At 37.5% G+C, this 25919-nt stretch overlaps 2 protein-coding genes across 6 annotated transcripts in view; one reads left to right on the top strand and one right to left on the bottom strand.

The window, feature by feature from the left end:
* The window catches only part of SAV1 (salvador family WW domain containing protein 1), a 34647-nt gene extending 11686 nt beyond the window's left edge, over nt 1-22961 (top strand). The window contains exons 3-5 of one of the 2 annotated variants that reach the window (XM_003831732.5): nt 11549-11819; nt 15717-15860; nt 21222-22961. In XM_003831732.5, coding sequence (XP_003831780.1) covers nt 11549-11819; nt 15717-15860; nt 21222-21423 — 617 coding nt within the window. In that variant the 3' untranslated portion in view covers nt 21424-22961. Of the gene's footprint in view, nt 1-11548; nt 11820-15716; nt 15861-16089; nt 16172-21221 lie in introns of those variants that run through there. The other variant, XM_034937525.3, reaches the window with a different exon arrangement.
* A 964-nt stretch (nt 22962-23925) lies between these two features.
* ATL1 (atlastin GTPase 1) overlaps nt 23926-25919 on the bottom strand; it is a 100158-nt gene continuing 98164 nt past the window's right edge. For all 4 annotated transcript variants that reach the window (XM_034937522.2, XM_055097569.2, XM_034937523.2 and 1 more), the window contains one exon: nt 23926-24370. In XM_034937522.2, coding sequence (XP_034793413.1) covers nt 24260-24370 — 111 coding nt within the window. In that variant the 3' untranslated portion in view covers nt 23926-24259. The remainder of the gene's footprint in view (nt 24371-25919) is intronic.

Raw genomic sequence — 25919 nt, 5'->3', positions numbered from 1 at the left:
CATGAACCCGGGAGGCAGAGCTTGCAGTGAGCGGAGATCGCACCACCGCACTCCAGCCTGGGCGACAAGAGTGAGACTCCGTCTCAAAAAAAAAAAAAAAAAAAATACAGTTGGGGTATGTTTTGAAATTATTAATAGATATCTCTAAAAAAGTTTAGGAATCATGGCTTTACAGGGCATTGGAGTTTTTTAATAGCGTTAGTAAAGCTGATGTGCCTATTTGCAACTTTTTGGGTACTTCATGGCTCCTTTATCAAATTGTCAGGCTTTAAAAATGAGAGTTTTTACAGAGAGGTCTTTGTGCTTCCTTTAAATATGAATCGCAAATTTATAGTCAGATATGGCTTTTGGTACCTAATGTTGTTTAAATGTAAGAGTACATGTGGTTCTAGATTTAGGCAAGTTCAGTACATATATGGAAATATGAGTTTTCTTGATAGATGAAATTGCCACAAACTTTTAATACTCTCTAAACATGTATAGTTTTTGTTTTTGTTTTTGAGACGGAGTTTCGCTTTTGTTGCCCAGGCTGGAGTGCAATGGCACGATCTTGGCTCACCGCAACCTCTGCCTCCTGGGTTCAAGTGATTCTTCTGCCTCATCCTCTCGAGTAGCTGGAATTACAGGCATGTGCCACCATGCCCGGCTAAGTTTGTATTTTTAGTAGAGATGGGGTTTCTCCATGTTGGTCAGGCTGGTCGTGAACTCCTGACCTCAGGCGATCCACCCACCTCGGCCCCCCAGTGCTGTGATCACAGGCATGAGCCACCGCACCCGGCCCTTGTATTGTTTTTAATTACTATAAAGGCTTTTGTTTTTAGGCAGGGTACAGTGGCTCACGCCTGGAATCCTAGCACTTTCGGAGGCTAAGACAGATGGATCACCTAAGGTCAGGAGTTGGAGACCAGCCTGACCAACACGGTGAAACCCCATCTCTACTAAAAATACAAAAAGTAGCCAGGCATGGTGGCAGGTTCCTGTAATCTCACCTACTCGGGAGGCCGAGGCAGGAGAATCGCTTGAACCTGGGAGGTGGAGGTTGCAGTGAGCTGAGATTGCACCACTGCACTTTAGCCTGGGGGACGAGGCTAGACTCTGTCTCAAAAAAAAAAAAAAAAAGGCAGCTTTTGTTTTTAATAATGCAGTATTTAGAATTTTGTTTCTATTATATATTTCCTGAGGGAAGCTCTGTTAGCCAAAATATTATGGCTTTTATAAGTAACTCATATAAGTACACTGAATTGACTATACATTAGAAAAAATTGTTACATTGTTATGCTTGGTTTTGGCTGTAAAGCATTTTTAACATAATGAACATATTACAATGTAAAGTAATTTTGTGTTTCTACGATGTGATATTAAAGTCATTTGCTGTGTACATGTGTTTCATACATTGGCTTCTTTTCCGTTTAAATATTTTCTCTTTAAGTACTGAAGTTGCTTAAACTATACGTATTAAACTTTCAATTGCAGTTTAATAGAAGCCTAAGGTCAGTTTCACCAAAAGGCTTGTTTTGTTCTGTTTTATTGTCACCATCTTTTAAAAAATTGTATGTTAGCTTTCTTTTGAAAGGGTACCAAACAAGGGTGATCTTTATTCTGTTTTTGTTCTTACATCCTTTTTGCCAGAATACTGCATAGATAATGTTGTGTACTTTCTGTTGCATAGGTTCCAGTGACATATAATGACTGATTTGTCTGTGATGTTAAGATGCAGCCATGGGTACAGATGTCAGCTTAATTCATCCATCATCATGAAGTTCTCCATAAGCCTTTTATCTGTTACTGGTTTTTGGCAGCCATTAATGATCATTGGCTAGCACTATTACAGGCATACCTCATTTTATTGTGCTTTGCTCTATTGTGTTTCGCAGATACTGTGTTTTTTACAAATTGAAGGTTTGTGGCAGTCCAACAGCACGTGCTCATTTCATGTCTCTGTGTCACATCTTGGTAATTCTTGGAATATTTCAAACTTTTTTCATTTCTGCCTGTTATGGTGATCTGTGATCAGTGATTGCTCATGTTACTATTGTAATTGTTTTGGGGCATCACAAGGAATTGCACTTGTGTGCAAACTAAACTAAAATAAGAAATGGAGCCTGATGATGTGACTGCATTGCTGCTGGTCTCATGATAAAACTTGAACAGATGAGTTGCTTTTTATGGATGAGCAAAGAAAGTGGTTTCTTGAGATAGAATATACTCCTGGTGAAGAAGCTGTACATATTGTTGAAATGACTAATGATTTAGGATATTAAATAAATTTAATTGATAAAGTAGCAGTGGAATTTGAGAGGATTGACGCCAGTTTGAAAGAAATGCTACTGTGGGTAAAATGCTGTCAAACAGCATCACATGCTACAGAAAAATCTTTCTTGAAAGGTAAAGTCCATTGATGGAGCAAACTTCATTGTTGTGTTTAAGAAATTGCCACAGCTATCCCAGCCTTCAAACACCACCAGCCTCATCAGTCAGCAGCCATCAATATGGAGACGGGACCCTCCACTAGCAAAAAGATGCTGTGAACTCACTAAAGGCTCAGATAATCATTAGCATTTTTGTAGCAATAAAATTTTTTTTATTAAGACCTGTACTTTTTTTAAAGATATAATGCTATTGCACACTTAATAGACTGCAATATATTGTAAAATATAACCTTTTTTTTTTTTTGAGATGGAGTCTCACTCTGTTGCCAGGTTGGAGTGCAGTGGCACGATCTCGGCTCACTGCCACCCCCACTTCCCAGGTTCAAGCGATTCTGCTGCCTCAGCCTCCCGAGTAGCTGGGACTACAAGTATGCGCCCCCAGGCCCAGCTAATTTTTGTATTTTTAGTAGAGACAGGGTTTCACCATGTTGGCCAGGATGGTCTCGATCTCTTGACCTCGTGATACACCTGCCTCGGCCTCCCAAAGTGCTGGGATTACAGGTGTGAGCCACCGTGTCCGGCCGTAAAGATAGCTTTTAGATTCACTGGGAAACAAAAAAATTCACGTAACTCGCTTTATTGCAATATTCACTTTATTGCAGTAATCTGGTACCAAACCTGAAATATCTCCAAAGTATGTCTAAGTGTTGCAAATTTTGATACTTGAATTCTGTCATTTCTTCTTTATTAGTTGGAATATTATAATTAAGGACTTTATCAATTATTTGGTTGCTGTTCATATAGGAAAGAAGGGTTAAATGCTAGATCTTTTCCTTTGTTTGCTATTTCAGAATGATGAATTGATACCTTAGCCACCTACAAAAGTAACCATGAACTCATGGATTTTTAACGCCAAGCTTTATTTGGATTTTATCATTTTTTTATTAATGTTTATTTTCTGTTCTAGGATTCATTCCAGAGTGTACTGCATTGCATTTCATTGTTGTATGTCTTTAGTCTTATTTAATCTATGCTAGTTTCTCAGTCTTTTGTTTTTTATGACCTTGACAGTTTTGAGGAGTACAGAATGTTTTGTAGATTGTACCTCAATTTCAATTCTTTTTTTTTTTCAGTTTCTTTTTTTTTAGACATCTCCCTCTGTCACCCAGGCTGGAGTACAGTGGCGCAATCTTGGCTCATTGCAAACTCCACCTCCCAGGTTCAAGCAGTTCTCCTGCCTCAGCCTCCTGAATAGCTGGGATCACCGCCACGTGCCACCACGCCTGGCTAATTTTTGTATATTCAGTAGAGATGGAGTTTCGCCATGTTGGCCAGGCTGGTCTTGAACTCTTGACCTCAGGTGATGCACCCGCCTTGGCCTCCCGAAGTGTTGGGATTATAGGCGTGAGCCACTGTGCCCAGCCTTTTTTTTCAATTTAAAAAGTCTGATGTTTTTCTCATGTTCCATATTACCATGTATTTTCCCTGACCCAGAAGCCATTTCTCCAGGATGAGCTGGTAGATTTTAAGATTTTTATACTTAGTTTTAATTATTGGTGTGGTAATTCCTTTTGATGTTTAAATTGCTGCTTCTTTGGTGGCAGGAGCCCTTTCAATGTTGGTTCCTTTTTATTTCTCTTTGCTTTCTAATGTGACTAGATGTTCCAGGCTCATATTGTGCATTTTCTGCCTCAGTCCTGTACTCAACCATTCTAAGGATCCCTGGTTCCTTTGGATGGGGAAGTAGTATTCAGGGGTTGCACGCTTGTACTCATTGCTATTTGGTGGATTAATGCTTGTAGACCTTTTCAATGGACATATCTGGGAAATATGTTTTGTTGCTTTCTGGAAATAGAAATTCATTATGAGTTCATACTGTTGGCAGTTTAAGATTTCCAAGTTTTTACTTTTAGCTTTTTAAAAAAATGTTTAATTGTGATAAAATACACATAAGAAAATTTACCATCTTAACCATTTTTAAGTGTACAGTTTGTTGGCAGTAAGTATATTCACATTGAGCTACCTTCTTTTTGCCTTAGGTTTTTATTTTTTTCTCATACTGAAAATCTTGGTTCCTGTTGACAATTATGTAACTATTCATTTGCTTTATCTGTAGCATAACTAGCTTTAAAAAAAGTGTCATCGACAATATGATTACTGAATAAAACAGAAGATTTCTTTGTAGTTTATTTTTTAAATTTAGGATATTTCCCAATGAGGAAGTACAATTTATTGTGTTGAAAATTCTCTTTGGGCTGGGCACAGGGGCACATGCCTGTAATCCTAGCATACTGGGAGGCCGCGATGGGAGGAATGCTTGAGTCTAAGGGTTTTGAGACCAGCCTGGGCAACATAGTGAGACCCCCCTGTCTTTACGAAAAATAATGAAAGAAATCAGCCAGGCTTGGTGGTGCATGCCCCTAGTCACACCTACTTGGGAGGCTGAGGTGGGAGGATTGCTTGAGCCCCAGAGGTTGAGACTGCAGTGAGCCGTAATTGTGCCACTGCACTCCAGCCTGGGTGACAGAGTGAGACCCTGTCTCAAAAATAAATAACAATAAATAAGTAATACATAAAATTCACTTTGAATTAATTTTTCTGACGTATGCTTTAGCTGCTTCATGTACTCTTAGATTTGTTTACTTCATTTTGTTTTCACTTTTTAGGGATTGCTTTATCTAAATTTTGATTTAATTTTGTTGTAAGTTACATAGGATATTTAAAAGATTGCAAAATCAAAATGATAAAACAGAATACATTTAGAAAATTAATTCTACTCCTGTCCTCTTCCACCCCATTTCCTTCCTCCCCCTGTAAATACCCAATTTTATTAATTTTTGTTACATACTTCATTGCAACACTTTATGAAAATAGATACAAATACATATATATGTAAAATATGTATTCATATTCTCTTTCATATGTGTTGTTTTAGGTTTCTGTAGCTGTAAAACACATTACTTCCAAACTCATTGGCATAAAACAATAAACATTTATTATCTCAGTTTCTGTGGGTCAGGATTTTGGAAGCGGCTTAGCCAGGTCATTCTGACTCAGGATCTCATGAAGTTGCAGTTCACACACGTCAGCTGGGGCTGCAGTTATCCGAAGGCTTCGCTCTGGCTGAAAGATTCATTTCTTTCTTTCTTTTTCTTTTTTTTTTTTTTTTGGAGACAGAGTCTCTCTCTATTGCTCAGGCTTGAGTGCAGTGGCACGCTCTCGGCTCACTGCAAACTCCATCTCCCAGGTTCAAGTGTTCTCCTGCCTCAGCCTCCTGAGTAGCTGGGACTACAGGCATGTGCCGCCACGCCCAGCTAATTATTTGTAATTTTAGTAGAGATAGGGTTTTGTCGTCTTGGCCAGGCTGGTCTCAAACTTCTGACATCAGGTGGTCCATCCACCTTGGCCTCCCAAAGTGCTGGGATTACAGGTGTGAGCCACTGCGCCCGGCCAAAAGATCCGCTTCTAAGTTCACTCACAAGGCTGTTAGCAGGAGGCTTCAGTTCTGGCTGAAGGCCTCAATTCCTCACTCATGGGCTTCTCATGATATGGTATCTGGTTTCCCCCAGAGTGAGTGATGAGAGAGCAAGTACACTTGACCAAGGCAGAAGCTGCACGGTCTTTTATATCCTAATCTGAGAAGTCACACACCATCCTTTCTGCCATAAACTACTGGTCACACAGACAAGGGTGTGAATCCCAGGAGGACAGGGATAATTGGGGCCCAGGTTCACCTTACTGGCTGGCTACTACATATATGTATATATGGTGGTGTACTGTCCAGACTCTTTTTTCACATCATACATCCCTAATATTATTCCAGGGCAATAAATAGAAATCACCTTCATTCGTGTTTACAACTATATAATATAGTACTCTGTTCTGTGCGTGTAATAGTGTAATCATCCAGTTTGCTATTATTGGACATTTGGTTGATTTCTAGCCTTTTGCAACTATAGATGTTGCTGCAGTGACTAGCCTTATGCATATGCATTGTATATTGTATTTAAATAAAAACAGTTTCTTAAACCACATGTCAATAACCCGTATTTATCCATACACTTACATATCCTTCTTTAGAATCTGAGTTTGAATTGAAGCATTTACCTTAATGTTAAAGTTTCTTCTAAATTACCTTTTGTCAGTGGGGTCTGTTTCATTTGCCTTTCTTTAAAGGTAAACTTGATGTTTTCATTTTGCCTTAGTTTCCAGCCAACTGTAATTTTAAAAGCTCTTCAAAGTCAGCTGGGAACTTTTGACTAGTAGATGTTTTGCTCTGGCATGGTACTCCTTCACACCTCAATGGTCACCCAGTCTTTCTTATTTTGACCATTCTGAGATATTCTAAATTTGGCAGTTAGGGCCTTGGGTTGACTGGCAGTCTTCTGTTAACACACTAACTTTTCATTTAAATGCTGTATCCTTGTACCTTTCAGGCACAGGGATTCAAATTTATGTTAAAATTTTGTCTGGGGTGCAACTGTTACAAATAATGAGGATTAATAATAGTATGAACCACATACTGTCTTCCTAGGACTGTGTTAGAACATGCACCAGCAATGATAATACATCTGTATTTGCTGCCTAGTGGCTAACAGATTTACTCTCTTGATTATAAAAAACACCTTCGTTTCAGAACTAGTAAAATGTGGGAGTGAAAGAGGCAAAATAAGTCCAAAAATCAAGGAAAATATTTATGCAGTTTCTGTCTCGTTGATGTGTGTATCTCCTCCACTAATACTACACTGTCTTTATTACTGCAGCTTATTTATTTAACACTTACTATGTGCTTTATTCTGTAGACACTGTCCTAGAGACTGGAGATGTATCTGTGAACAAAACAAAGATTCCCGTCCTAAGAATCTTCTTTGTGGGATTCTTGTAGGTAAATAAACAAACTAAAATTATATAATAAGTTAAAAGGTTAAAGTGCTTTTTAAAAAAGTAAAACGGTAAGTAGAAGCTCAGCAGATGTAGATTGCCATAGTAAGAATAAGCTTCCTTGAGACATTTGAGAAGAGGCTTGAAGAGGGTGAGAGTGAGCCAAGAGAATATCTGAAGGAAGAATCTTCTAGGGAGAATAAACAGCCAGTACCTGCCGTGTTCGAGAACAGCATCCAGGAGGTGAGTGTAGCTGGAACAGAGTGAGCTAAGGGTAAAAAAAATATCAGCTTAAGTCAGAGAAGAAATGGAGGTCTGATCATCAGTAGGGCTTCATATTGAAAGTTATACAAGAGATAACTTTCATCAAGTAATGAGACAGTAAAGATAATTTGTACCAAATATCAAGGAAAAAACTTACTGAGCTCAGCCAGTATCACCAACCTGTGGTGAACCAAATAAATACTTCTTGTTTTAAGCCACTGAGTTTCGGGGTGATTTGTTATACATATGCTATTAGTATTCTCTTTTTTTTGAGACAGAGTCTTGCTCCGTCGCCCAGGCTGGAGTGCAGTGGCGCAATCTCGGCTCACTGCAACCTCCGCCTCCCGGGTTCACGCCATTCTCCTGTCTCAGCCTCCCAAGTAGCTGGGACTACAGGCGCCCGCCACCACGCCCGGCTAATTTTCGTATTTTTAGTAGAGATGGGGTTTCACCGTGTTAGCCAGGATGGTCTCGATCTCCTGACCTCATGATCTGCCCGCCTCGGCCTCCCAAAGTGCTGGGATTACAGGCATGAGCCACCGCACCCGGCCAACTATTAGTATTCTTGTGTGAGAATAAAATTATGCAGCCAGATTATTCTTTTAAAAAATATAGTAAATTTAACTTTTTTCAAGTTACACAGTTCTGAGTATTAACATATGTATAGATTTCATGTAATGCCTGCGTAATGAGAATATAGAACATTTCAAACACCCTCTAAAATTCCCTTAGGTTGTCCTCTTATAGTCAACTCCTGTCCCTCACCTCCAGTTCCTAGCAATCACTGTTTTCTGTCCTAGTAGTTTTGTGTTTGGAAGAATCTCGTAAAAATGGAACTGTACAATTTGTAGCCACTTGAGACTGGCTGCTTTCCCTCAGCATAATACTTCTGAGATTCATCTTTGAGATTCTTGCATGTACCAATAATTAGTTCCATTTTATTCCTGAGTAGATTTCACTGTACAGTTGCACCACAGTTTGTTTATCCATTCTGTTAAAGGACATGTGTGTCGTTTCCACTTTGGGGCAAATATGAATACAGTCATTGTAAATATCCACAAATAGGATTTTGTGTGAAGATGACTTCTCATTTCTCTGGGGTAAATATTTGGGAATGGGATTGCTGTAGCGTATGAAAAGCATATGTTTAACTTTATAAGAAATTGCTAAGCTGTTCTCCAGAGTGACTGTAGCATTTTGCATCCACACCAGCAGTGTATGGGCATTCCATTTGTTCTGTATCCATGTAAGCACTTGTATTGTCAGGTTTTGTTTGTTTTTTTTGGCCATTTTCATAGATGTGTATTGTCATTTCATTATGGTTTTAATTTGCATTTCTCTCACGGCTAATTATGATCCTGAGCATTTTTTCACGCGCTATTTACCATCAATATGTTGTCTTCGGTGAAGTGCCTGTTAAAAATTCTTACCCCCTTTTTTTTTTAACTGGGTCGTTTTGTTTTCTTCTTCTGTTTTTGTTTGGAGAGAAGGGGTTTCACTCTGTTGCACAGACCGGAGTGCCATAGCTGTTCACAGGCATGATGATAGTGTGCTGCAGACCTGAAATCTTGGGCTCAAGTAACCCTCCTACTCAGCTTCCTGAGTAGGTTGAACTACAGGTGCGTGTCACTGCACCAGGCTCAGGGTTGTTTTCTTAATGTTGAGTTTTGAGAATTCTTTGTATATTCTAGGTCAAAGTTCTTTGGCTAATAATGTGATTTGCAAACATTTTCTCCCCGTTTACAGCTTGATTTTCTTTCTCTTAGTGTCCTTCACAAGCGTTTTTAATCTTGACAGAGTTCAATTTAATCAGTATTTTTTCTTTATGAGTTGAACTTTCAGCATCATGGTAAAAAAAAAAAGTACTCTTTATCTAAACTCAACTCATGAAAATTTATTCTATTTTTTTCTTGTAAAAGCATTATAGTTTTAAATTTAGATATATGATCTATTTTGAGTTAATTTGTATGTAAGGTGGCAGGTATAGGTTGTGATTAGGTTTTTTGCATATGGATGTCCGGTTGTTGCAACGTCATTTGTTGGAAAAACCTTTCCCTGCTATTGCCCTTTCACCTTTATAAAAAAATCAGTTGACCATGTCTGTGTGGGTGTTCTTCTGGATTCTCTGTTCGGTTCCATTTATCTATTTGTCTGTTCTTCTGACAATACCGTACTGTCTTGATTAATGTAGCTTTATAGTAAGCCTTAAAAATCAGGTAGTGTGAGTCCTTCAGCTTTATCCCTTTTTCAAAAAAATTGTTTTGGCTACTCTAGTTCTCTTTTGCCTTTCAGTATACATTTTAAAATCTGTTTAATAACTATCTGTATCTACAAAAACTTCATGGAATTTTTTTTTTTTTTTTTTTTGAGACGGAGTTTCACTCTCATTGCCCAGGATGGAGTGTAATGGCACGTTCTCAGCTCACTGCAACCTCTGCTGTCGGGTTCAAGCAATTCTCCTGCCTCACCCTCCCGAGTAGCTGGGATTACAGGCATCCGCCACCACGCCCGGCTAATTTTTGTGTTTTTAGTAGAGACGGGGTTTCACCATGTTGGTCAGGCTGGTCTCAAACTCCGGACCTCAGGTGATCCGCTCACCTCGGCCTCCCAAAGTGCTCGGATTACAGGCGTGAGCCACTGCGCTCGGCCGGAATTTTTATTGGAATGACAGTAGTCTCGCTTTATCCATGGTTTTGCTTTCCACAGTTTCAGTTACCTCTGCAACTGCAGTGTGAAAATTGATGAATATGGTACAAGATCTTTCAAGAGAGAGGGAGAGAGATTACATTCACCCAGTTTTTATTATAATAATTGTTCAGTTTTATTGTTAATCCCTTACTGTGCCTAATTTATAAGTTAAACTTCATCATAGATACGTATGTATAGGAAAACACACAGCATACACAGGGTTAGGTACTATCTGCAGTTTCAGGCATCTACGGGGGGTCTTGGAATGGATCCCCCCATGGATAAGGGGGGACTCCTATAAAGATAAAGATAATTTCAGGAGAATTGACATCTTAACTTTATGTCGAATCTTCCAATTCATTAATGTGATAGGTTTTTTATTTCTTTCATCAGTGTTTTGTAGTTTTTAGCATATGGATCCTGCACAATTCTTTGGAGCTATTATAAATGATATTATCTCAATAACTTTTGTTTCCAGTTGTTGTTTGTTAATATATAAATATTAATTTTTGTATGTTGACCTTAACCCTGCTACCTTATGCTTACTTAATAATTCTAGGGCACAGCCAGATTACTTTTAAGAATTTGTAACCGGGAATGGTTTTACAAGTTCATTTTTGCATTTTTTTTAAAGCTGAAATGTCAAATCTTTAATCAGGGGAAATTTTCTTTTTCCCACTTTTCTTTTGGCAGTATACATACTTAAGTAGCTTTACTGCTACAGGTTGATTATCCCTTACCCCAAAATGCTTAGGACCAGAAGTGTTTGAGATTTTGGATTTTTTTTTAATTTTGGAATATTTGTATATACATAATAAGATATCTTGGGAAGAGATCCCAAATCTGAACATGAAATTCATTTATATTTCATATATACCTTCTACACATAGCCTGAAGGTAATTTTACATAATATTTTAAATAATTTTGTGCATAAAACAAAGTTTTGACTGAATTTTGACTATGACTCATCACATAAGGTCAGGTGTGGAATTTTCTGCTTGTGGCAACATGTCAGCTCTCGAAGTTTTGGATTTTGGAGCATTTCAGATTTCAGATTTTTGGATTAGGGATGCTCAACCTGTTGTTAAGTGTTTGTATGGCCTGTTGATGGAAGCATCAGCCAAAAAACCCTCTACTAATTTCAAAGTCTAGTTCCTCCCCCTTTTTATAATTCCTTAATAGTAATACTGACTAGTTTTATGAAAACCATCATAATGGGCATAATCATGAATTTAAATAGAAGAGTACAATCAGGATAGTTAATGTTGTGACTTTGCTAGCTGGTACATTTTTTGCATTGAATAATTATTCTGTTTCTTCTCTATCATTTTCTCTTTCCCCGTAGGTATTGGGAGAGTTGCTGCTACATCTTTAGGAAATTTGACTAACCATGGTTCTGAAGATTTACCCCTTCCTCCTGGCTGGTCTGTGGACTGGACAATGAGAGGGAGAAAATATTATATAGATCATAACACAAATACAACTCACTGGAGCCATCCTCTTGAGCGAGAAGGACTTCCTCCTGGCTGGGAACGAGTTGAGTCATCCGAATTTGGAACCTATTATGTAGATCACACAAATAAGAAGGCCCAATACAGGCATCCCTGTGCTCCTAGGTACAGTATCAACTTTATTTTCAACTTTTTGTTTCGGGATTGTCTAATGTTGGATTTTGAACTGATATTTTCATCTAAGAGAATAGCATCCTAAAGCTTGAGATTTGAAAGCCTTATATTTCAAAATTTACATTTTTCTCTGGACATACATTTAGTAATAAATGACTTTAATAAGTTAAAAAATACTTTTCTCTTTAAAAAAACCTCAAAAACAAGATCATTGTTCTTATGATCAGATTCTGCTGTAGTAATGCCAGAATGTTTTTGTTATAGGTGTCCAGAAAATTAAATAATTAAAGCTTCTGCCTTCTTACACTTAAATTTTTACAAATAATACAGACCTACCCCCTAAGTCAGAATGTACAATTGAATTATAACATTTTGCTGTTTATTCTATTTCAGACATGATTGTATGTTCTGTTTCTTGCTATTACTAGACAAGAAAGTGAAAATTGGGACTGAACAAAACATCCCATTTCTGTTTAATAAATATAGCCAGTAATTCTTTGTGCTGTTTTGATTGATACTGGGCTGGGTAGATCTGCTTTGTTGCCAGACTTTTAGCCCTGTGCTGCCTGATAGCCAGTTGTCACATGTGGCTGTTGAGCCCTTGAATGTGATTAATATAAATTGAGATGTGCTGTAAGTGTAAATACACACTGGATTTCAAAGTACATAAAAGCTAGTATTAGTTTAGTAATGAAGTTGCAAATATTTCAAATTAACCACATTTGAGCTTCAAAAGCTGAGCCACAAGATTAAAAATGAGTAAAATATCATCTGCATTTTGATAAATGTTGCTTAGTGTCATCTGGCATAATACAGTTTTTTGGTTATAGTGGACATTTGTATTTTCTTAGAACCATTAAAATAGTTATGAAAATGTGTTTTAGTATTATCAACTGGAAAACTAAGCTTTATCATTATTGTGTTGTTTTAATTATTTTACATATTTGGATTTATTAATTCAACTTTGAAAATCTGCTTTTTCCCATGATTCCATGTAGTGGCACCCAATCAGTGTTTATTCAACTACTGAGGTTGTTGTCCTTTGAAAGAATCAAACCTGTGGTGTGGTCATCAGGTGGCAATGATTGTTGCAGTCCAGATAACCAGATTTGAGAGTTTACTTTTCTGTTTGTTGACATGGTTTGGCTCTGTGTCCTCACCCAAATCTCATCTCAAATCGTAATCCCCATGTATCAAGGGAGGGACCTGGTGGGAGGTGATTGAATCATGGGGGCCATTTCCCCCATGTTGTTCTGGTAGTGAGTTCTCACGAGATCTGATAGTTTAAAAGTGTGTGGCAGTTCCCCCTTCTCTCTCTCTCCTGCCACCACGTAAGATGTGCCTTGCTTCCCCTTCACCTTCTGCCATGATTTAAGTTTCCTGAGGCCTCCCAATTATGGAACTGTGGGTCGATTAAACCTCTTTTCTTTATAAATTACCCAGTTTCAGGTAATTCTTTATAGCATTGTGAAAATAGACTAATACAATCATCATTAACCTTATGTTATTACAGAATTTTAATAGTTTTTTAAAAGCAATTTCATAATTAGTTAATTTACTTCTCTCAACAACTTGGTAGAAGTTGAACAAGAGAGAATAAACGCTGCCCTTAAGCTCACATATGTAGTATTAATAGTTGTCTGGTTGTCTATCTTAGGCCAATCCTTATACAAAATTCTTGACTTACATTAGGTCATTTAATCCTGAGAACAACCACCTGTGGTATGAATTTATTATTCCACTTTTACAAGTATGGAGGCTGAGGCTTAGGGATAGGAGGAGTTTTGCTTACATTTACATAGTTTGTAAGTGTTAAAGCTGAGGTTCAAATCCAGGCGTACCTGACTTCAAAGTCCCAATTCTTCTTCACCCCCAGTTGTACTATCAAAGAACATTTTCCTTTGAACCTATTTAGGAAAGAAGAGTTGAAGATAGAATTCGGTTCCATTTGCATATTGATCTTTTAAAATTGTTCACCACAGCATAATCTAACCTTATTTTAATCCCAGTTTAGTAAACAGTGACCTTTTCTAATATACACATGCATTTTTTTCTCCCCATTGTTATATATACACCACATTTTCTTTTTTTTCTCCCTAACTTTTATTTTAGGTTCAGGGGTACACGTGCAGGTTTGTTACATGGGTAAATTGCATGGCTTGGGGATTTGGTACAGATTATTTTATCACCCGGGTAATAAGCATAGTGTCTGATAGGTAGTTTTTCTTTTCTTTTTTTTTTTTTTTCTGAGATGGAGTTTCACTTTTGTTGCCAAGGCTGGAGTGCAGTGGCGCGATCTCAGCTCACCTCAACCTTCGCCTCCCAGGTTCAAGCAATTTTCCTGCCTCAGCCTTCCGAGTAGCTGGGATTACAGGCATGCGTCACGAAGCCTGGTTAAGTTTTGTATTTTTAGTAGAGACGGGGTTTCTCTATGTTGGCCAGGCTGGTCTCGAACTCCCAACCTCAGGTGCTTCGCTGCCTCGGCCTCCCAAAGTGCTGGGATTACAGGTGTGAGCCACCACGCCCGGTCCCTGATAGGTAGTTTTTCAATCCTCATGCTTCTCCCATCCTCTGCCCGCAAGTAGGCCTCAATGTTTATTGTTCCCTTCTTTGTGTCCATGTGTACTCAGTGTTTAGCTCCTACCTGTCAACATGTGGTATTAGTTTTCTCTTCCTGCATTAATTCACTTAGGATAATGGCCTCCAGTTCCATCAGTGTTGCTGCAGACGACATGCTCTTGTTCTTTTTTATGGCTGGGTAGTATTCCATGGTGTCTGCATACCGCATTTTCTTTATCCAGCCCACCATTGATGGGCATTTAGGTTGATACCGTATCTTTGCTATTGTGAATAGTGCTGCAATTAACATATGCACACGTGTTTCTTTATGGTAGAATGATTTCTATTCCTTTGTAGAAATAGTCCCATTAATGGGACTGCTGGATTGAATGGTAGTTCTAAGTTCTTTGAGAAATCTCCCAACTGCTTTCCACTGTGACTGAACTAATTTATATTCCCACCAGCAGTGTATAAGCATTCACTTTTCTTTGCAACCATACCAGCATCTGTTATTTTTTGACTTTTTAATAATAGCCATTCTGACTGATGTGGAATGGTATTTATTTCATTGTGCTTTTGATTTGCATTTCTCTAATAAGCAGTGACGTTGAGCATTTTTTCATATGCTTGTTGGCCACATATACACATAAATCTTTATGTTTGAAGGTGCAGACCCCTTTCGGTCTAAAATAGACCCTTTTGGCCGCTTCGAGTTCAGCTATTAACCTTCAGGTGGTTCAGTGCTTTCCTTACACTTTCCCATATAATATCTCCACTGCCCACAGCATACACAGGCTATTAGAACTAAAGTATGGTCTTTTTTTTTTTTTTAATCTCTGTGACTTAAAATAGGTTCTGATCAACTCTGACTCCCATATGTTCTCTTGAGTTGGTAAAAGTTGAAAAGTTATCTGCATTGGATAGAGATACTTCAAACACAATACTCACTGCTGCGTCACTACATATCCTGACCCCCATTTTCAGCCTACAGGAGGAAGGAAACATCCTTTCTTAGAAACTGTCAACCTTTCTGATATGAATTTACAGCTGATGACTATTTCTTGTGGGAATTTACTATTCTAGTTTTAAGCCTTTGTATAAAGGTTAAAACTTAGTTCTAGCTTTTTCATATCCTCCTTTGAACCTGTTTTTGAAAAGACTAAATACCAGCCAGAAGAAATATCTTAAAAATACATTATCTTTTAGGTGGTGTAAGTCAGTTTGGACAGAAGGCACACTGAAAAATGCTTAAGTATTATTTGTTCTTTATAATTTCTTGTTTAGATTTTAAGACCTTTATCCTAAAGAATGTCACTCCTTTCTTCTTAGTGTACCTCGGTATGATCAACCACCTCCTGTCACATACCAGCCACAGCAAACTGAAAGAAATCATTCCCTTCTGGTACCTGCAAATCCATATCATACTGCAGAAATTCCTGACTGGCTTCAAGTTTACGCACGAGCCCCTGTGAAGTAAGTACATTTACAGCACAAATTTGTTTGAGGAGTGAGTGAAGGGCTGAATGGAGTCTCTGGGCTGCTCGATCCAAGTAGTGTGCCATATTTTACTCTTAATAATATTCGGCTTCTAAGTAATACTTGACTTGAATAAAGGATGTCATAGTTTATAATGTGTGAAAATCATTAATTAGAAATATTAGTTCTTCAGACATTTATAGAATCTTCATTTCTTTGTGTGCAGGCCTCTGCTATTAGGGATACAGGTAAGAAACTTACATTCTCATAGGAGAAGATTAATTTGTAAATAAGTGATACAGTACTTGTGATAAAAGTAAGGACCTGGGCTTGGCACAGTGGCTCACACCTGTAATCCCAGCACTTCTGGAGGCTGAGGCAGGAGGATCTCTTAAGTCCAGGAGTTCGAGACCAGTCTAGGCAACATAACGAGAGCCCCATTTCCACAAGAAAATTTTAAAAATTAGCCAGACTTTTTGCATGGTCTGTAGTCCCAAGTACTTGGGAGGCTGAGGTGGGAGGATAGCTTGATCTGAGGAGTTCAAGTTCAGCCTGAGCAACATGGCAGGACTCTGTCTCTATAAAAAATTTAAAAATTAGCAGCATGCTGTGGTGTATGCCTGTGATCTCAGCTACTTGGGAGGCTAAGGTGGGAGGACTGCTTGAGCCCAGGAGTTTGAGGCTGCAGTGAGCTATGCTTGTGCCACTGCACTCCAGCCTGGGTGACAGAGCATGAGAGACCCTGACTGCCCCCCTACTAGTGCCAAAAAAAGGAATGATAGCAGATGGCATTTTCTTTCCTATTTTCCTCTTTTCTTTCTCCCTTGATACCACCTGACCTACAACTGTATGTTTGTATGCTGATTCTAAATCGTACATAATATCTGTGTGAGTTTTTATTTTCCTTAAATCTGGAAGAATATGTGCCTAACTGTTAACCTTAGTATTTCTGGGGGTGGATATGGTTGAGGAGAGTTATTCTTTCTGTTGTATGTTATTTCTACTCTATAGTCATGTTTAATAAGAAATAGCATAATCTTTCCTTTTGGGGGGAAGAGATAGTACTTAAATGGAATTCCTGGTTTCTTACAGAAAGAAACAGATTCCTGAAGATTATAGTCTTTTTGAATTCTTTGGTTCTGTGAGCTAACTATAAAACTCAAGGAAACTAGCAAATAGGTTGTAACTCTTCCAAAATGGGCCAGACTGACAAAAAGGGAGCAAGTACTATACTTCTTTACTGTTTAAAAACTTAAACAAGAGGTCTAGAAGCCTGTTGCTTTCTAGTTGATTCTAATTAATGTTGCTGAAGGGGATGGAAATGGTTAATATTCTATCAACAAGGGGTGAGTGGTTATCTATGAATTAGATAATGAAGAATCAATTATCACAACAAAAAGAGACATTTTTGCAAAAAAAATTTGCATGTTTCTTCCTTTTGTTTTTCAGACAATTGAGAATCTGAAATTCTTTAATCCTGAAATTCTTTAATCCTATCTCTCACAGTAATTTACCAACACAATTTTTGCATATACTTCTAAAACTCGATTTAGAAACAGACTGTGTTTTAAATTTGTACTTAATTTTTGTAAAGTTATGTTCCTGTGTCTGCTCACAAAAGTCTATAATGCTTGGTATAACTGTACTCAAGCTGAACTATAGGATAAAATTTTAAAAGTTAGGCCGGGCGCGGCGGCTCACGCCTGTAATCCCAGCACTTTGGGAGGCCGAGGCGAGTGGATCACAAGGTCGAGAGATCGAGACCATCCTGGCTAACACAGTGAAACTCTGTATCTACTAAAAATACAAAAAATTAGCTGGGTATGGTGGCATGCGCCTGTAGTCCCAGCTACTCGGGAGGCTGAGGCAGGAGAATCATTTGAACCCGGGAGGCGGAGGTTGCAGTGAGCCAAGATCGTGCCATTGCGCTCCAGCCTGGGTGACAGAGCGAGATTCCATCTCAAAATAAAATATAATAAAATAAAATTTAATCTTTGACAGCAAAAACATTGTCAAGAACATATTTACTTTGTTATTTCTCACACACACACACCAAAACACTAGTCCTCAGCAGTGTGTGGCAGGGGTATTTTTTATTCCAGTGGCTTGGCAGTCCTGTAGTGTCACCATTGACCCTGCTCTGGATACAGGTGAAAAAGAGGGAGGAGTGGACACAGTGTTATGGTGGGTGGGTGCAGGAGACTTAGGCTACATGGTGATACCTGGAGCTGAGGATAGCAGCACTGTTGATCTTGAAGTCAGCATGCAGTGTGGACAGGTTATTTTTGGTAGCATTATAGCAACTGGCATTTGTATATATGGGCTATTTATAAGTAGTATTTGAATAGAATACTGCCCTAGGAAAAACAGAGCAAAAGAGATGCTAGAAGCATGGACTACTGGAGTGTTTTACACCCAATTTTCGGAATGATTTACCTGTGTATATACAGTATAAATGACCAAAAGTTAAACTTGTGGAAACAAATTTCTTGGCTAGTTAAGAAGGAAAGAATGGGAGTTTATACTTTTCAGAAAAAGAAGGAACACTTAGGTGATTATAGGCAGAAGGGTAGTAACTATGTAGAAGCAACAGAGGAAAGAATTTGGAATAGGATTTCCATTCCATGCTTTGCAGTTTTTTCACATCTGTGCCCTTCTTGGAGTGCACTTTCTTCCCCCAGAAGGATTTTCTCTAATCTGATTTTGTTGCTTCTACCCATAATCATACTCTTGATGCTGAATGCTGATTGGCAAGTCAGAAACTTGGCCAGGCATGGTGGTGCCCCTGTAATCCAAGCTACTTGAGAGGCAGAGTCAGGATTGTTTGAGCCTAGGAGTTCTGGGCTGTGGTGCACTATGCCAGTCGGATGTCTGTACTCTTTGGCATCAGTATGGTGACCTCCCAGGAGCAGGGACCACCAGGTTGCCTAAGGAGGGGCGAACTGGCCCAGGTTGGAAATGCAGCAGGTTAATACTACTGTGCCGATCAGTAGTGGTATTGTGCTTGTGATTAGCCACTGCACTTCAGCCTGGGAGACATAGGAGATCTTCATCTCTTAAAAAAAAAAAACCAAAAAAAACCTGACAATATTGTTTGAAGGTTTTTTCTTCCTTAGACAAAACTCGAATACTTATACAGAATGATATTCATGTCTTAAAAATAAGTATAATATTTACCATCTTATTTTTGTTCTTTGTTTTCCTTGCTAGAAAGTACACAGATGATAGATTAGTTTAACATTGTTGTAGTTCACCTGGTATAAATGGTAACCATCTTGATTTAGTAGACATTGCTGAATTGCCTCTTAGCTAACTCTGGGAGATTAAGATTTTTTGTTAGGAATTATGAATTTGTTTCCAAGGAGCACATAAAATCTTAAGTTACAAGAATGGTGGATGTTCTAAGAAATACCTTATAACTGTTTCTTCATGGAGGCTCATTGAGTATTTCTTACAGTATCACTCTAATTTATGTTCACAAGTAGTTGGAGTTTCCCATTAAAAAGAACAGAGCTTCCTACCGAAGAAATCTACATCTATTAATAAATTTGCAGCTCTCAAGTAACTGAGTAAAATTGGGAGTCCAATTAAATATATTTACCTTCCAGTTTTTGCATGTTGTATTACTGACATTTCTGTTACACATACTCAAGTTGAATAGAAACATGTCAAAATGCCAAGTATAGTGGCTCACACTAACTGCTCGGTATGTTTTCTATCTCCCTTTTTTTAAATCTCATTTAAAAATATTAGACAGTCCTTTTGAAAGAAAATGGTATAATATCAAAGAACCACTGGGTAGGAAATACTATAAACGATCATTAAAAATAATGCTAGAGTTTTCAATCAAAGCTTCCTATTATGTCTGCTCTGCAGTATGATTTGAGAGGTATAATTTCGGGTATAACATGCGTTTCCCTAATTCAAGTTCTTTATCTAGTCTTAGTGGATATTAACATTGAAAACCACTATTTTGAAGCATCTTGGTCCATAGTTCTCTTCCTTTTTGAACTTTTAGTCACTAAGCACTTTTGCAAGAGGTAAAGAGCCTCTTTAGGTTTTAGTGTTTTTCATCTTTAAAATGAGAATGTTAATTACAGTGCTGTCTTCATCACATACTGAAATGGAACTATGTAGCCAACTACTAAAGGTACTACTGCTAAGCAGGGATCTACTTACCACTGAAAGACTACTAACGGTCTTCCATGATATATGTAAACAGAATCTTTTGTGAATCCTTCACCACACTGAAACCTTCTATAGTCTACTTATTCTCTCATTTTAAAAAGTTTATTTCCTTCTTTAGTTTTCCTGTTTGTTTTTTTAGATGCTGTGTACTCAGCCTCAAGAATACTTAGAGCCACGAATTGAGGGTTCCTCTTCATTTCTCCTTCTGTTTGGTTCCTTGTTTGCTGTTGTGAATAGCATTCCTCAAAAAGATCCATCAACATGAATGATGCAAATGACTGTCCATTTTTGTGCATTATCATTTGCAAGCACAATATGGTCTAAAGTATTCTTAAGTTCCTGACAGTTAACTTTTGATGAACTTATAAGTAGCACAAAATATGTTCTTCAGAAATTATAGAACCACTGTAGTTTGAAATCTGTGTTCAAGGTTGTCTGGTGTTAATATTAGAATAATGGGTAATTTAAAGAAATAGGTATTCTTTAACTTAAATTGAAATGAAGTAATATTAGCAGTTTTCTCCTTTCCTTAGAAGAATTATATGTAGGCCGGGCGCGGTGGCTCCCAAAGTGTTATCCTAGCACTTTGGGAGGCTGAGGTGGGCGAATGACGAGGTCAGGAGATTGAGACCATCCTGGCCAACATGGTGAAACTCTGTCTCTACTAAAAATACAAAAGTAGCTGGGCATGGTGGCGCATGCCTGTAATCCCAGCTACTTGGGAGGCTGAGGCAGGAGAATTGCTTGAACCTGGGAGGCGGAGGTTGCAGTGAGCTGAGATCACGCCACTGCACTCCAGCCTGGCGACATAGCAAGACTCCGTCTCAAAAAAACAAACCAACAAAGAATTATATGTAAATAGCAGTTAATAACTCACATTTTTAAAAAACTGATTTATTTATTTTTAGAAACAGGGTCTTGCTGTGTTGCCCAGGCTGGCCTCAAACTCTTGGGCACAAGCAGTCCTCCCACCTCAGCCTCCCACCTCAGCCTCCCAAGTAGCTGGGACTATAATAGGCACCACCACTGTGCCCAGTTATTTTTAATTAAAACTTATGGTTTGTTTAGTTATAAATAAAGTTGACATTTTAAAAAACAGACTAGTTTCTTGCTAGAAATACATGTTTATGTATATGTTGTGAACATATATATGATGGTGTTTTAAAACAGATATGACCACATTCTGAAATGGGAACTCTTCCAGCTGGCTGACCTGGATACATACCAGGGAATGCTAAAGTTGCTCTTCATGAAAGAATTGGAGCAGATTGTTAAAATGTATGAAGCATACAGACAAGCCCTTCTTACAGAGTTGGAAAACCGAAAGCAGAGACAGCAGTGGTATGCCCAACAACATGGAAAAAATTTTTGAGCTGATTTTTTAAAAATTTAAGTTTTGTAAGAGCTTTAAAATATTTTCACAGATAAAAAATTGCAAACAAGTACTCTGGTTAATAAATGCTGCTTCCTTTGTGGAAATTATAAAATTCTAACTTTACATGTATTTTGTTATTAGAAATTTTCTTTTATTGAACGAGAAAAATTAGTCTATCATTTTAAGAGCCAATATGGCAAACACTTTCAAATACTGTATATTAGGAAACTGTTTTGGTATTCTTGATGGAAAAAAATGCAGCGGAAATGTCATTATGAACAGATGTTAAATAGGAAATTATTACTTGTTAACTTCTTACAGCAGTAGTACCTTCTTTAAAAAAAAAAGAATCTGCGGTATTTTTTTAAAAAAATGTTTACTGCTCTAGTGTGAAATATTGTCTGGAAAGGGATGGTTTAAATATTACCATGATGTAGTTGAAATATAAAATAGGATTTGGAACCTTATTGTGATAAATATTTATATATGATGTATGTTTGTCTCCCCTCTCCAAAGTAAGGAACCCAGCTGGGCGTGGTGGCTCACTCCTGTAATCCCAGCATTTTGGGAGGCCGAGGTGGGTGGATCGCTTGAGTTCACGAGTTTAAGACCAGCCTGGGCAACATGGTGAAGCCCCATCTCTACAAAAAATACAAAAAAATTAGCCGGGTATGATGGTGTGTGCCTCTAGTCCCAGCTACTTGGGAGGCTGAGGTCAGAGGATGGCTTGAGCCCGAGAGGCAGAGGTTGCAGGGTCAAGATCGCACCACTTGCACTGCAGCCTGAGAGAGAGAGCCAGACCTTGTCTCAAAAAATAAAAAATAAAAAAAAAAAACAAAATAAGGAATCCTTTTAAAGCATGTTGAGAAAGTATTTTTTGGTATGAATGGGTGAAGGGCCTTTTAATCTTTCAGAAATACATATAAGCAGAAATACTTAGCCTGTATTGGGAAGGTGCGGGAAACTCAAAGTTGCTAACATCATCTTCCTTATTTTCAGCCAGTGCTGTTACTGCATTTAGCATGGCTCTGACGAGGCAGTGGAGAGTTCCTGACAGCATAGCATACTGCCTTCTGACAGACTGGGTTAAGCTACCAAAAATGACAATCAGGGATTCAAAAAAAATTTTTGGTCATTAAATCGAATGTATATTATTAGTTTTAATTTTCTAAGTATTTATCACAGGACTTTAACACCATATATTTCCCTCCCAGTGTTTCTCCCCCTTTTGGTTTAATAGTTAAAACATTTTTCATAATTAGCGCTGTACACTTGATTGCAAACAAATTGGTGATACTTCTAAACTATAACTATAAATCTCTAGAATTCTGTGAATTTCAACATTATTTGAAGTAGTTCTTCAGTTATATTTACATGTGTTGTAAATATGTAAATATACTTTTAGCTTAGGAAGTCTTCCAGAATACAAACTACTCCCAGTTAGATATCAGTGAGTTTGAATAACTGAAGAAATGTTGACAATGTTAAGTGTTTGATTTTATATAACAAGCTTATTAAATATATTTTTGTGGAAACTAAGCGCGTGGTTTTTGAGTCCATGTTTTAGACATAGTGCTGTATTTCATTTTTCTGTTCAAAAGGCCATAGACAAAGGAATCAATATAATTGAAAGGGGTAATGAAAAGGGGTATTGAAAAATGAAAGTATGGCTAGTGGAATTTTATCACTGGGAAAAGATAATTTGCTGAACTTGTGATCAGACTTTTCTAAGATGTAAGTTTATATATCTTATGAACTCCCACACTCCTCTGTCTTAATTGTTCTTTCCTGTCACTTCTTACTTTATATCGCTACTTAATTATGGTGTAGCCATTTCTGTGACAGTCTTTAGAAGTTACTCTGTTTTGGACCTCCTAGATAAGTGTTACTTTTTTCATTAACACACTTTCCTTCTTCCTCTAAGAAGTCTGTTCAGTGAAACTCCACTAGAGATTTTAGTCATTAAGAACTAGAAGTTACCTAAAGGAATTAGCATGTTTTGTAAAATAGAAACTAAAGTTTGTACTGATGTCAACATTAAATAAAATGCATCTTGAGTCTAAAAAAAGAGATACACCTTCATCATTCTATATCAGCACCTCTGATTTTCAAATTCAGTAAGCATTTGTTTTTAATCTTAGGAACCAGAGTAAACTTTAATAATAGTTCACATATTAAAATAATAAACCTATGAAGAATACATTCTTTATGTACCAAATGAAAAAATATACAATGCAGTGAAACTCACATATACAAAGTGATTTTTTGTGCATTTTTTATCAAGAGGTTTATATTCTATTAAACCATGTAAAAGCAATATCTGGTTTTTGATAAAGCAACTGAAGAATTCTAAAATGTGCTTAAAAATAAGATTGTGATATATATAAGATGATACAGATTAAATCAAGCCTGCTGAGTTATGATGCTGTGTTTTAACAAATGGCTATGTGAAATAATTTAAAATTTTTTCTGTAGAAATTAAATGAGCATATCCAAACGTGGAATATCACATGATTTAATTATAACCCAGTAGTAGAATTTAGTAAATTCAAGCAGAACACGTGTACTGTTATCATAAATAGACAAATACTTTATAACAGCATTTTTGAAGAAAAATCAGAAAATTGTACATGTTAACAAAATAGTATAACCATGCATACATACATCTGCTTATTAAACACTGAAGTAAAAGAACTAATCCAGTTTGCAGTCTTCAGAGGTGTTTAGTATTTTACTCTGTTCTGATGGAAGCACTTTGAATGTTTGCATGGAGACATAAAACTGAATATTTAATTGACAATTGGTCATGCACCTGTATTTCTTAAAATTTGGATTACATTTTTTTCTTTTCTGATTGTTCAGTAGATTCCGACTTTGGTGTAGGGAAAGCTTGATGATACAGATGTCTGTGGGTTGCTGCTGCACTGTAAAGCTTGTACAAAGCCTAGAATAAAAGCATCAAGATTATAAAACATTTTATTAAACACACAGATGTAAATTTTTTTCCTTTTTAGTTTATCGTACTGTATAAAATTTAGCATGTTGAATTTGAAATCTTTTTTAATCGATATATAAATTAATATCTTAAAATTCAAAAGTATTTTCAACTCCTCAATGTGTGCATTAACACTTTTGTGTGTTGACCTTTGTGGTGAATGTTTTTATTCTCAAACTGTGTTTCCTTTTACCTTGCATACCTCTTGGAGCAGTGAGCTTCTACTTTGCCCCAGGGGTGTGCTGAAAATTCAAATTGTGAATATTAGCAGTTTTAGATGAATTGTAAGACCTCATAACTTCTGATTGGCAGTAACTATTATGCATAGCTAGGCTACTTGCTTTCTGGGCTTCCAGTGTTTTCCTGAGTGGGGCCAATTTTATTCTCCATCATTTACTGATACAGTCATGCAGCTAAGCACATATAGTGTCCTTCCCCCAGCACAGTAGGATCCTTCACTTTACACGCTCTTGCCTTGTTTCCATGACTTAGCTAATATCTTACAAACCTTATTCAAAAACATTACCTCAGCAAGCTTTCCTCATTTAAAACTACCTCTTATTGTTCTCTGTGGGTTTTTAATGATGTTTGAATCATAGGAATTTCTGTGTATTGTATACTGCTTTATATAAGTGTTTATAGATATCTTTGTTTCCTGGCCCCGTTAGCTAGTGTCTAAGATTTCATCCCCTCCTCTGACTTTCACATACTTGACAGTCAGTTACAAATGACTTGTCTGATTTAGTTCTGGAGTTTGTAAAGAGTCTTTGAATATTTTTAAAAGCTGCATAAAAGCTTGAGATCCTTTAAATAGTAATCTGTTCCCAGGAAATTCCATTAATTTTTATCATTTGTGAGTCTGTATACCTACTTTCTTTGGATCTGTTTTTTTTTGTTTTTTTTTTTGTTTTTTTCTACTTTTTGAGTTGGAATCTCACTCTCTCGCTCAGGCTGGAATGCAGTGGTGGCACGATCTTGGCTCACTGCAACCTCCTCCCAGGTTCAAGCTATTCTCTTGCCTCAGCCTCCCCAGTGGCTGGGACTACAGGTGCCTGCCACCACACTTGGCTAATTTTTTATATTTTTAGTAGAGATGGGGCTTCACCATGTTAGCCAGGCTGGTCTCGAACTCCTGACCTAACGTGATCCGCCCACCTCAGTCTCCCAAAGTGCTGGGATTACAGGCATGAGCCACCGCGCCCGGCCTTGATTTTCTTATGGCATTACGTCTGTATGGTACCATCTTCAGATCTGTGAATGTATATTGGTGCAACATAGTATTGTCTTCCATTATATTCGGATTCTAAGGCATTCAGTTTAATTCTAATTCTCTTATATTTTTTCTTCAGCTTTGATTTACAAAGTTGAAATTTGCTTTTGCTTTTTTAATGAACTTGCTTACTGAATTTTGCATAAAATAACTTCTTATTGACTTGTAAATAGTAAATGGTATTTGATTCGAGGACATAATCCAATTATATGCCACAGTAGAAACTGA

The sequence above is a fragment of the Pan paniscus genome, chromosome 15 (genome assembly GCF_029289425.2).
Source record: "Pan paniscus chromosome 15, NHGRI_mPanPan1-v2.0_pri, whole genome shotgun sequence".
In the NCBI taxonomy this organism is placed as follows: domain Eukaryota; kingdom Metazoa; phylum Chordata; class Mammalia; order Primates; family Hominidae; genus Pan; species Pan paniscus.
This window is presented reverse-complemented; position numbering and strand designations above follow the sequence as displayed.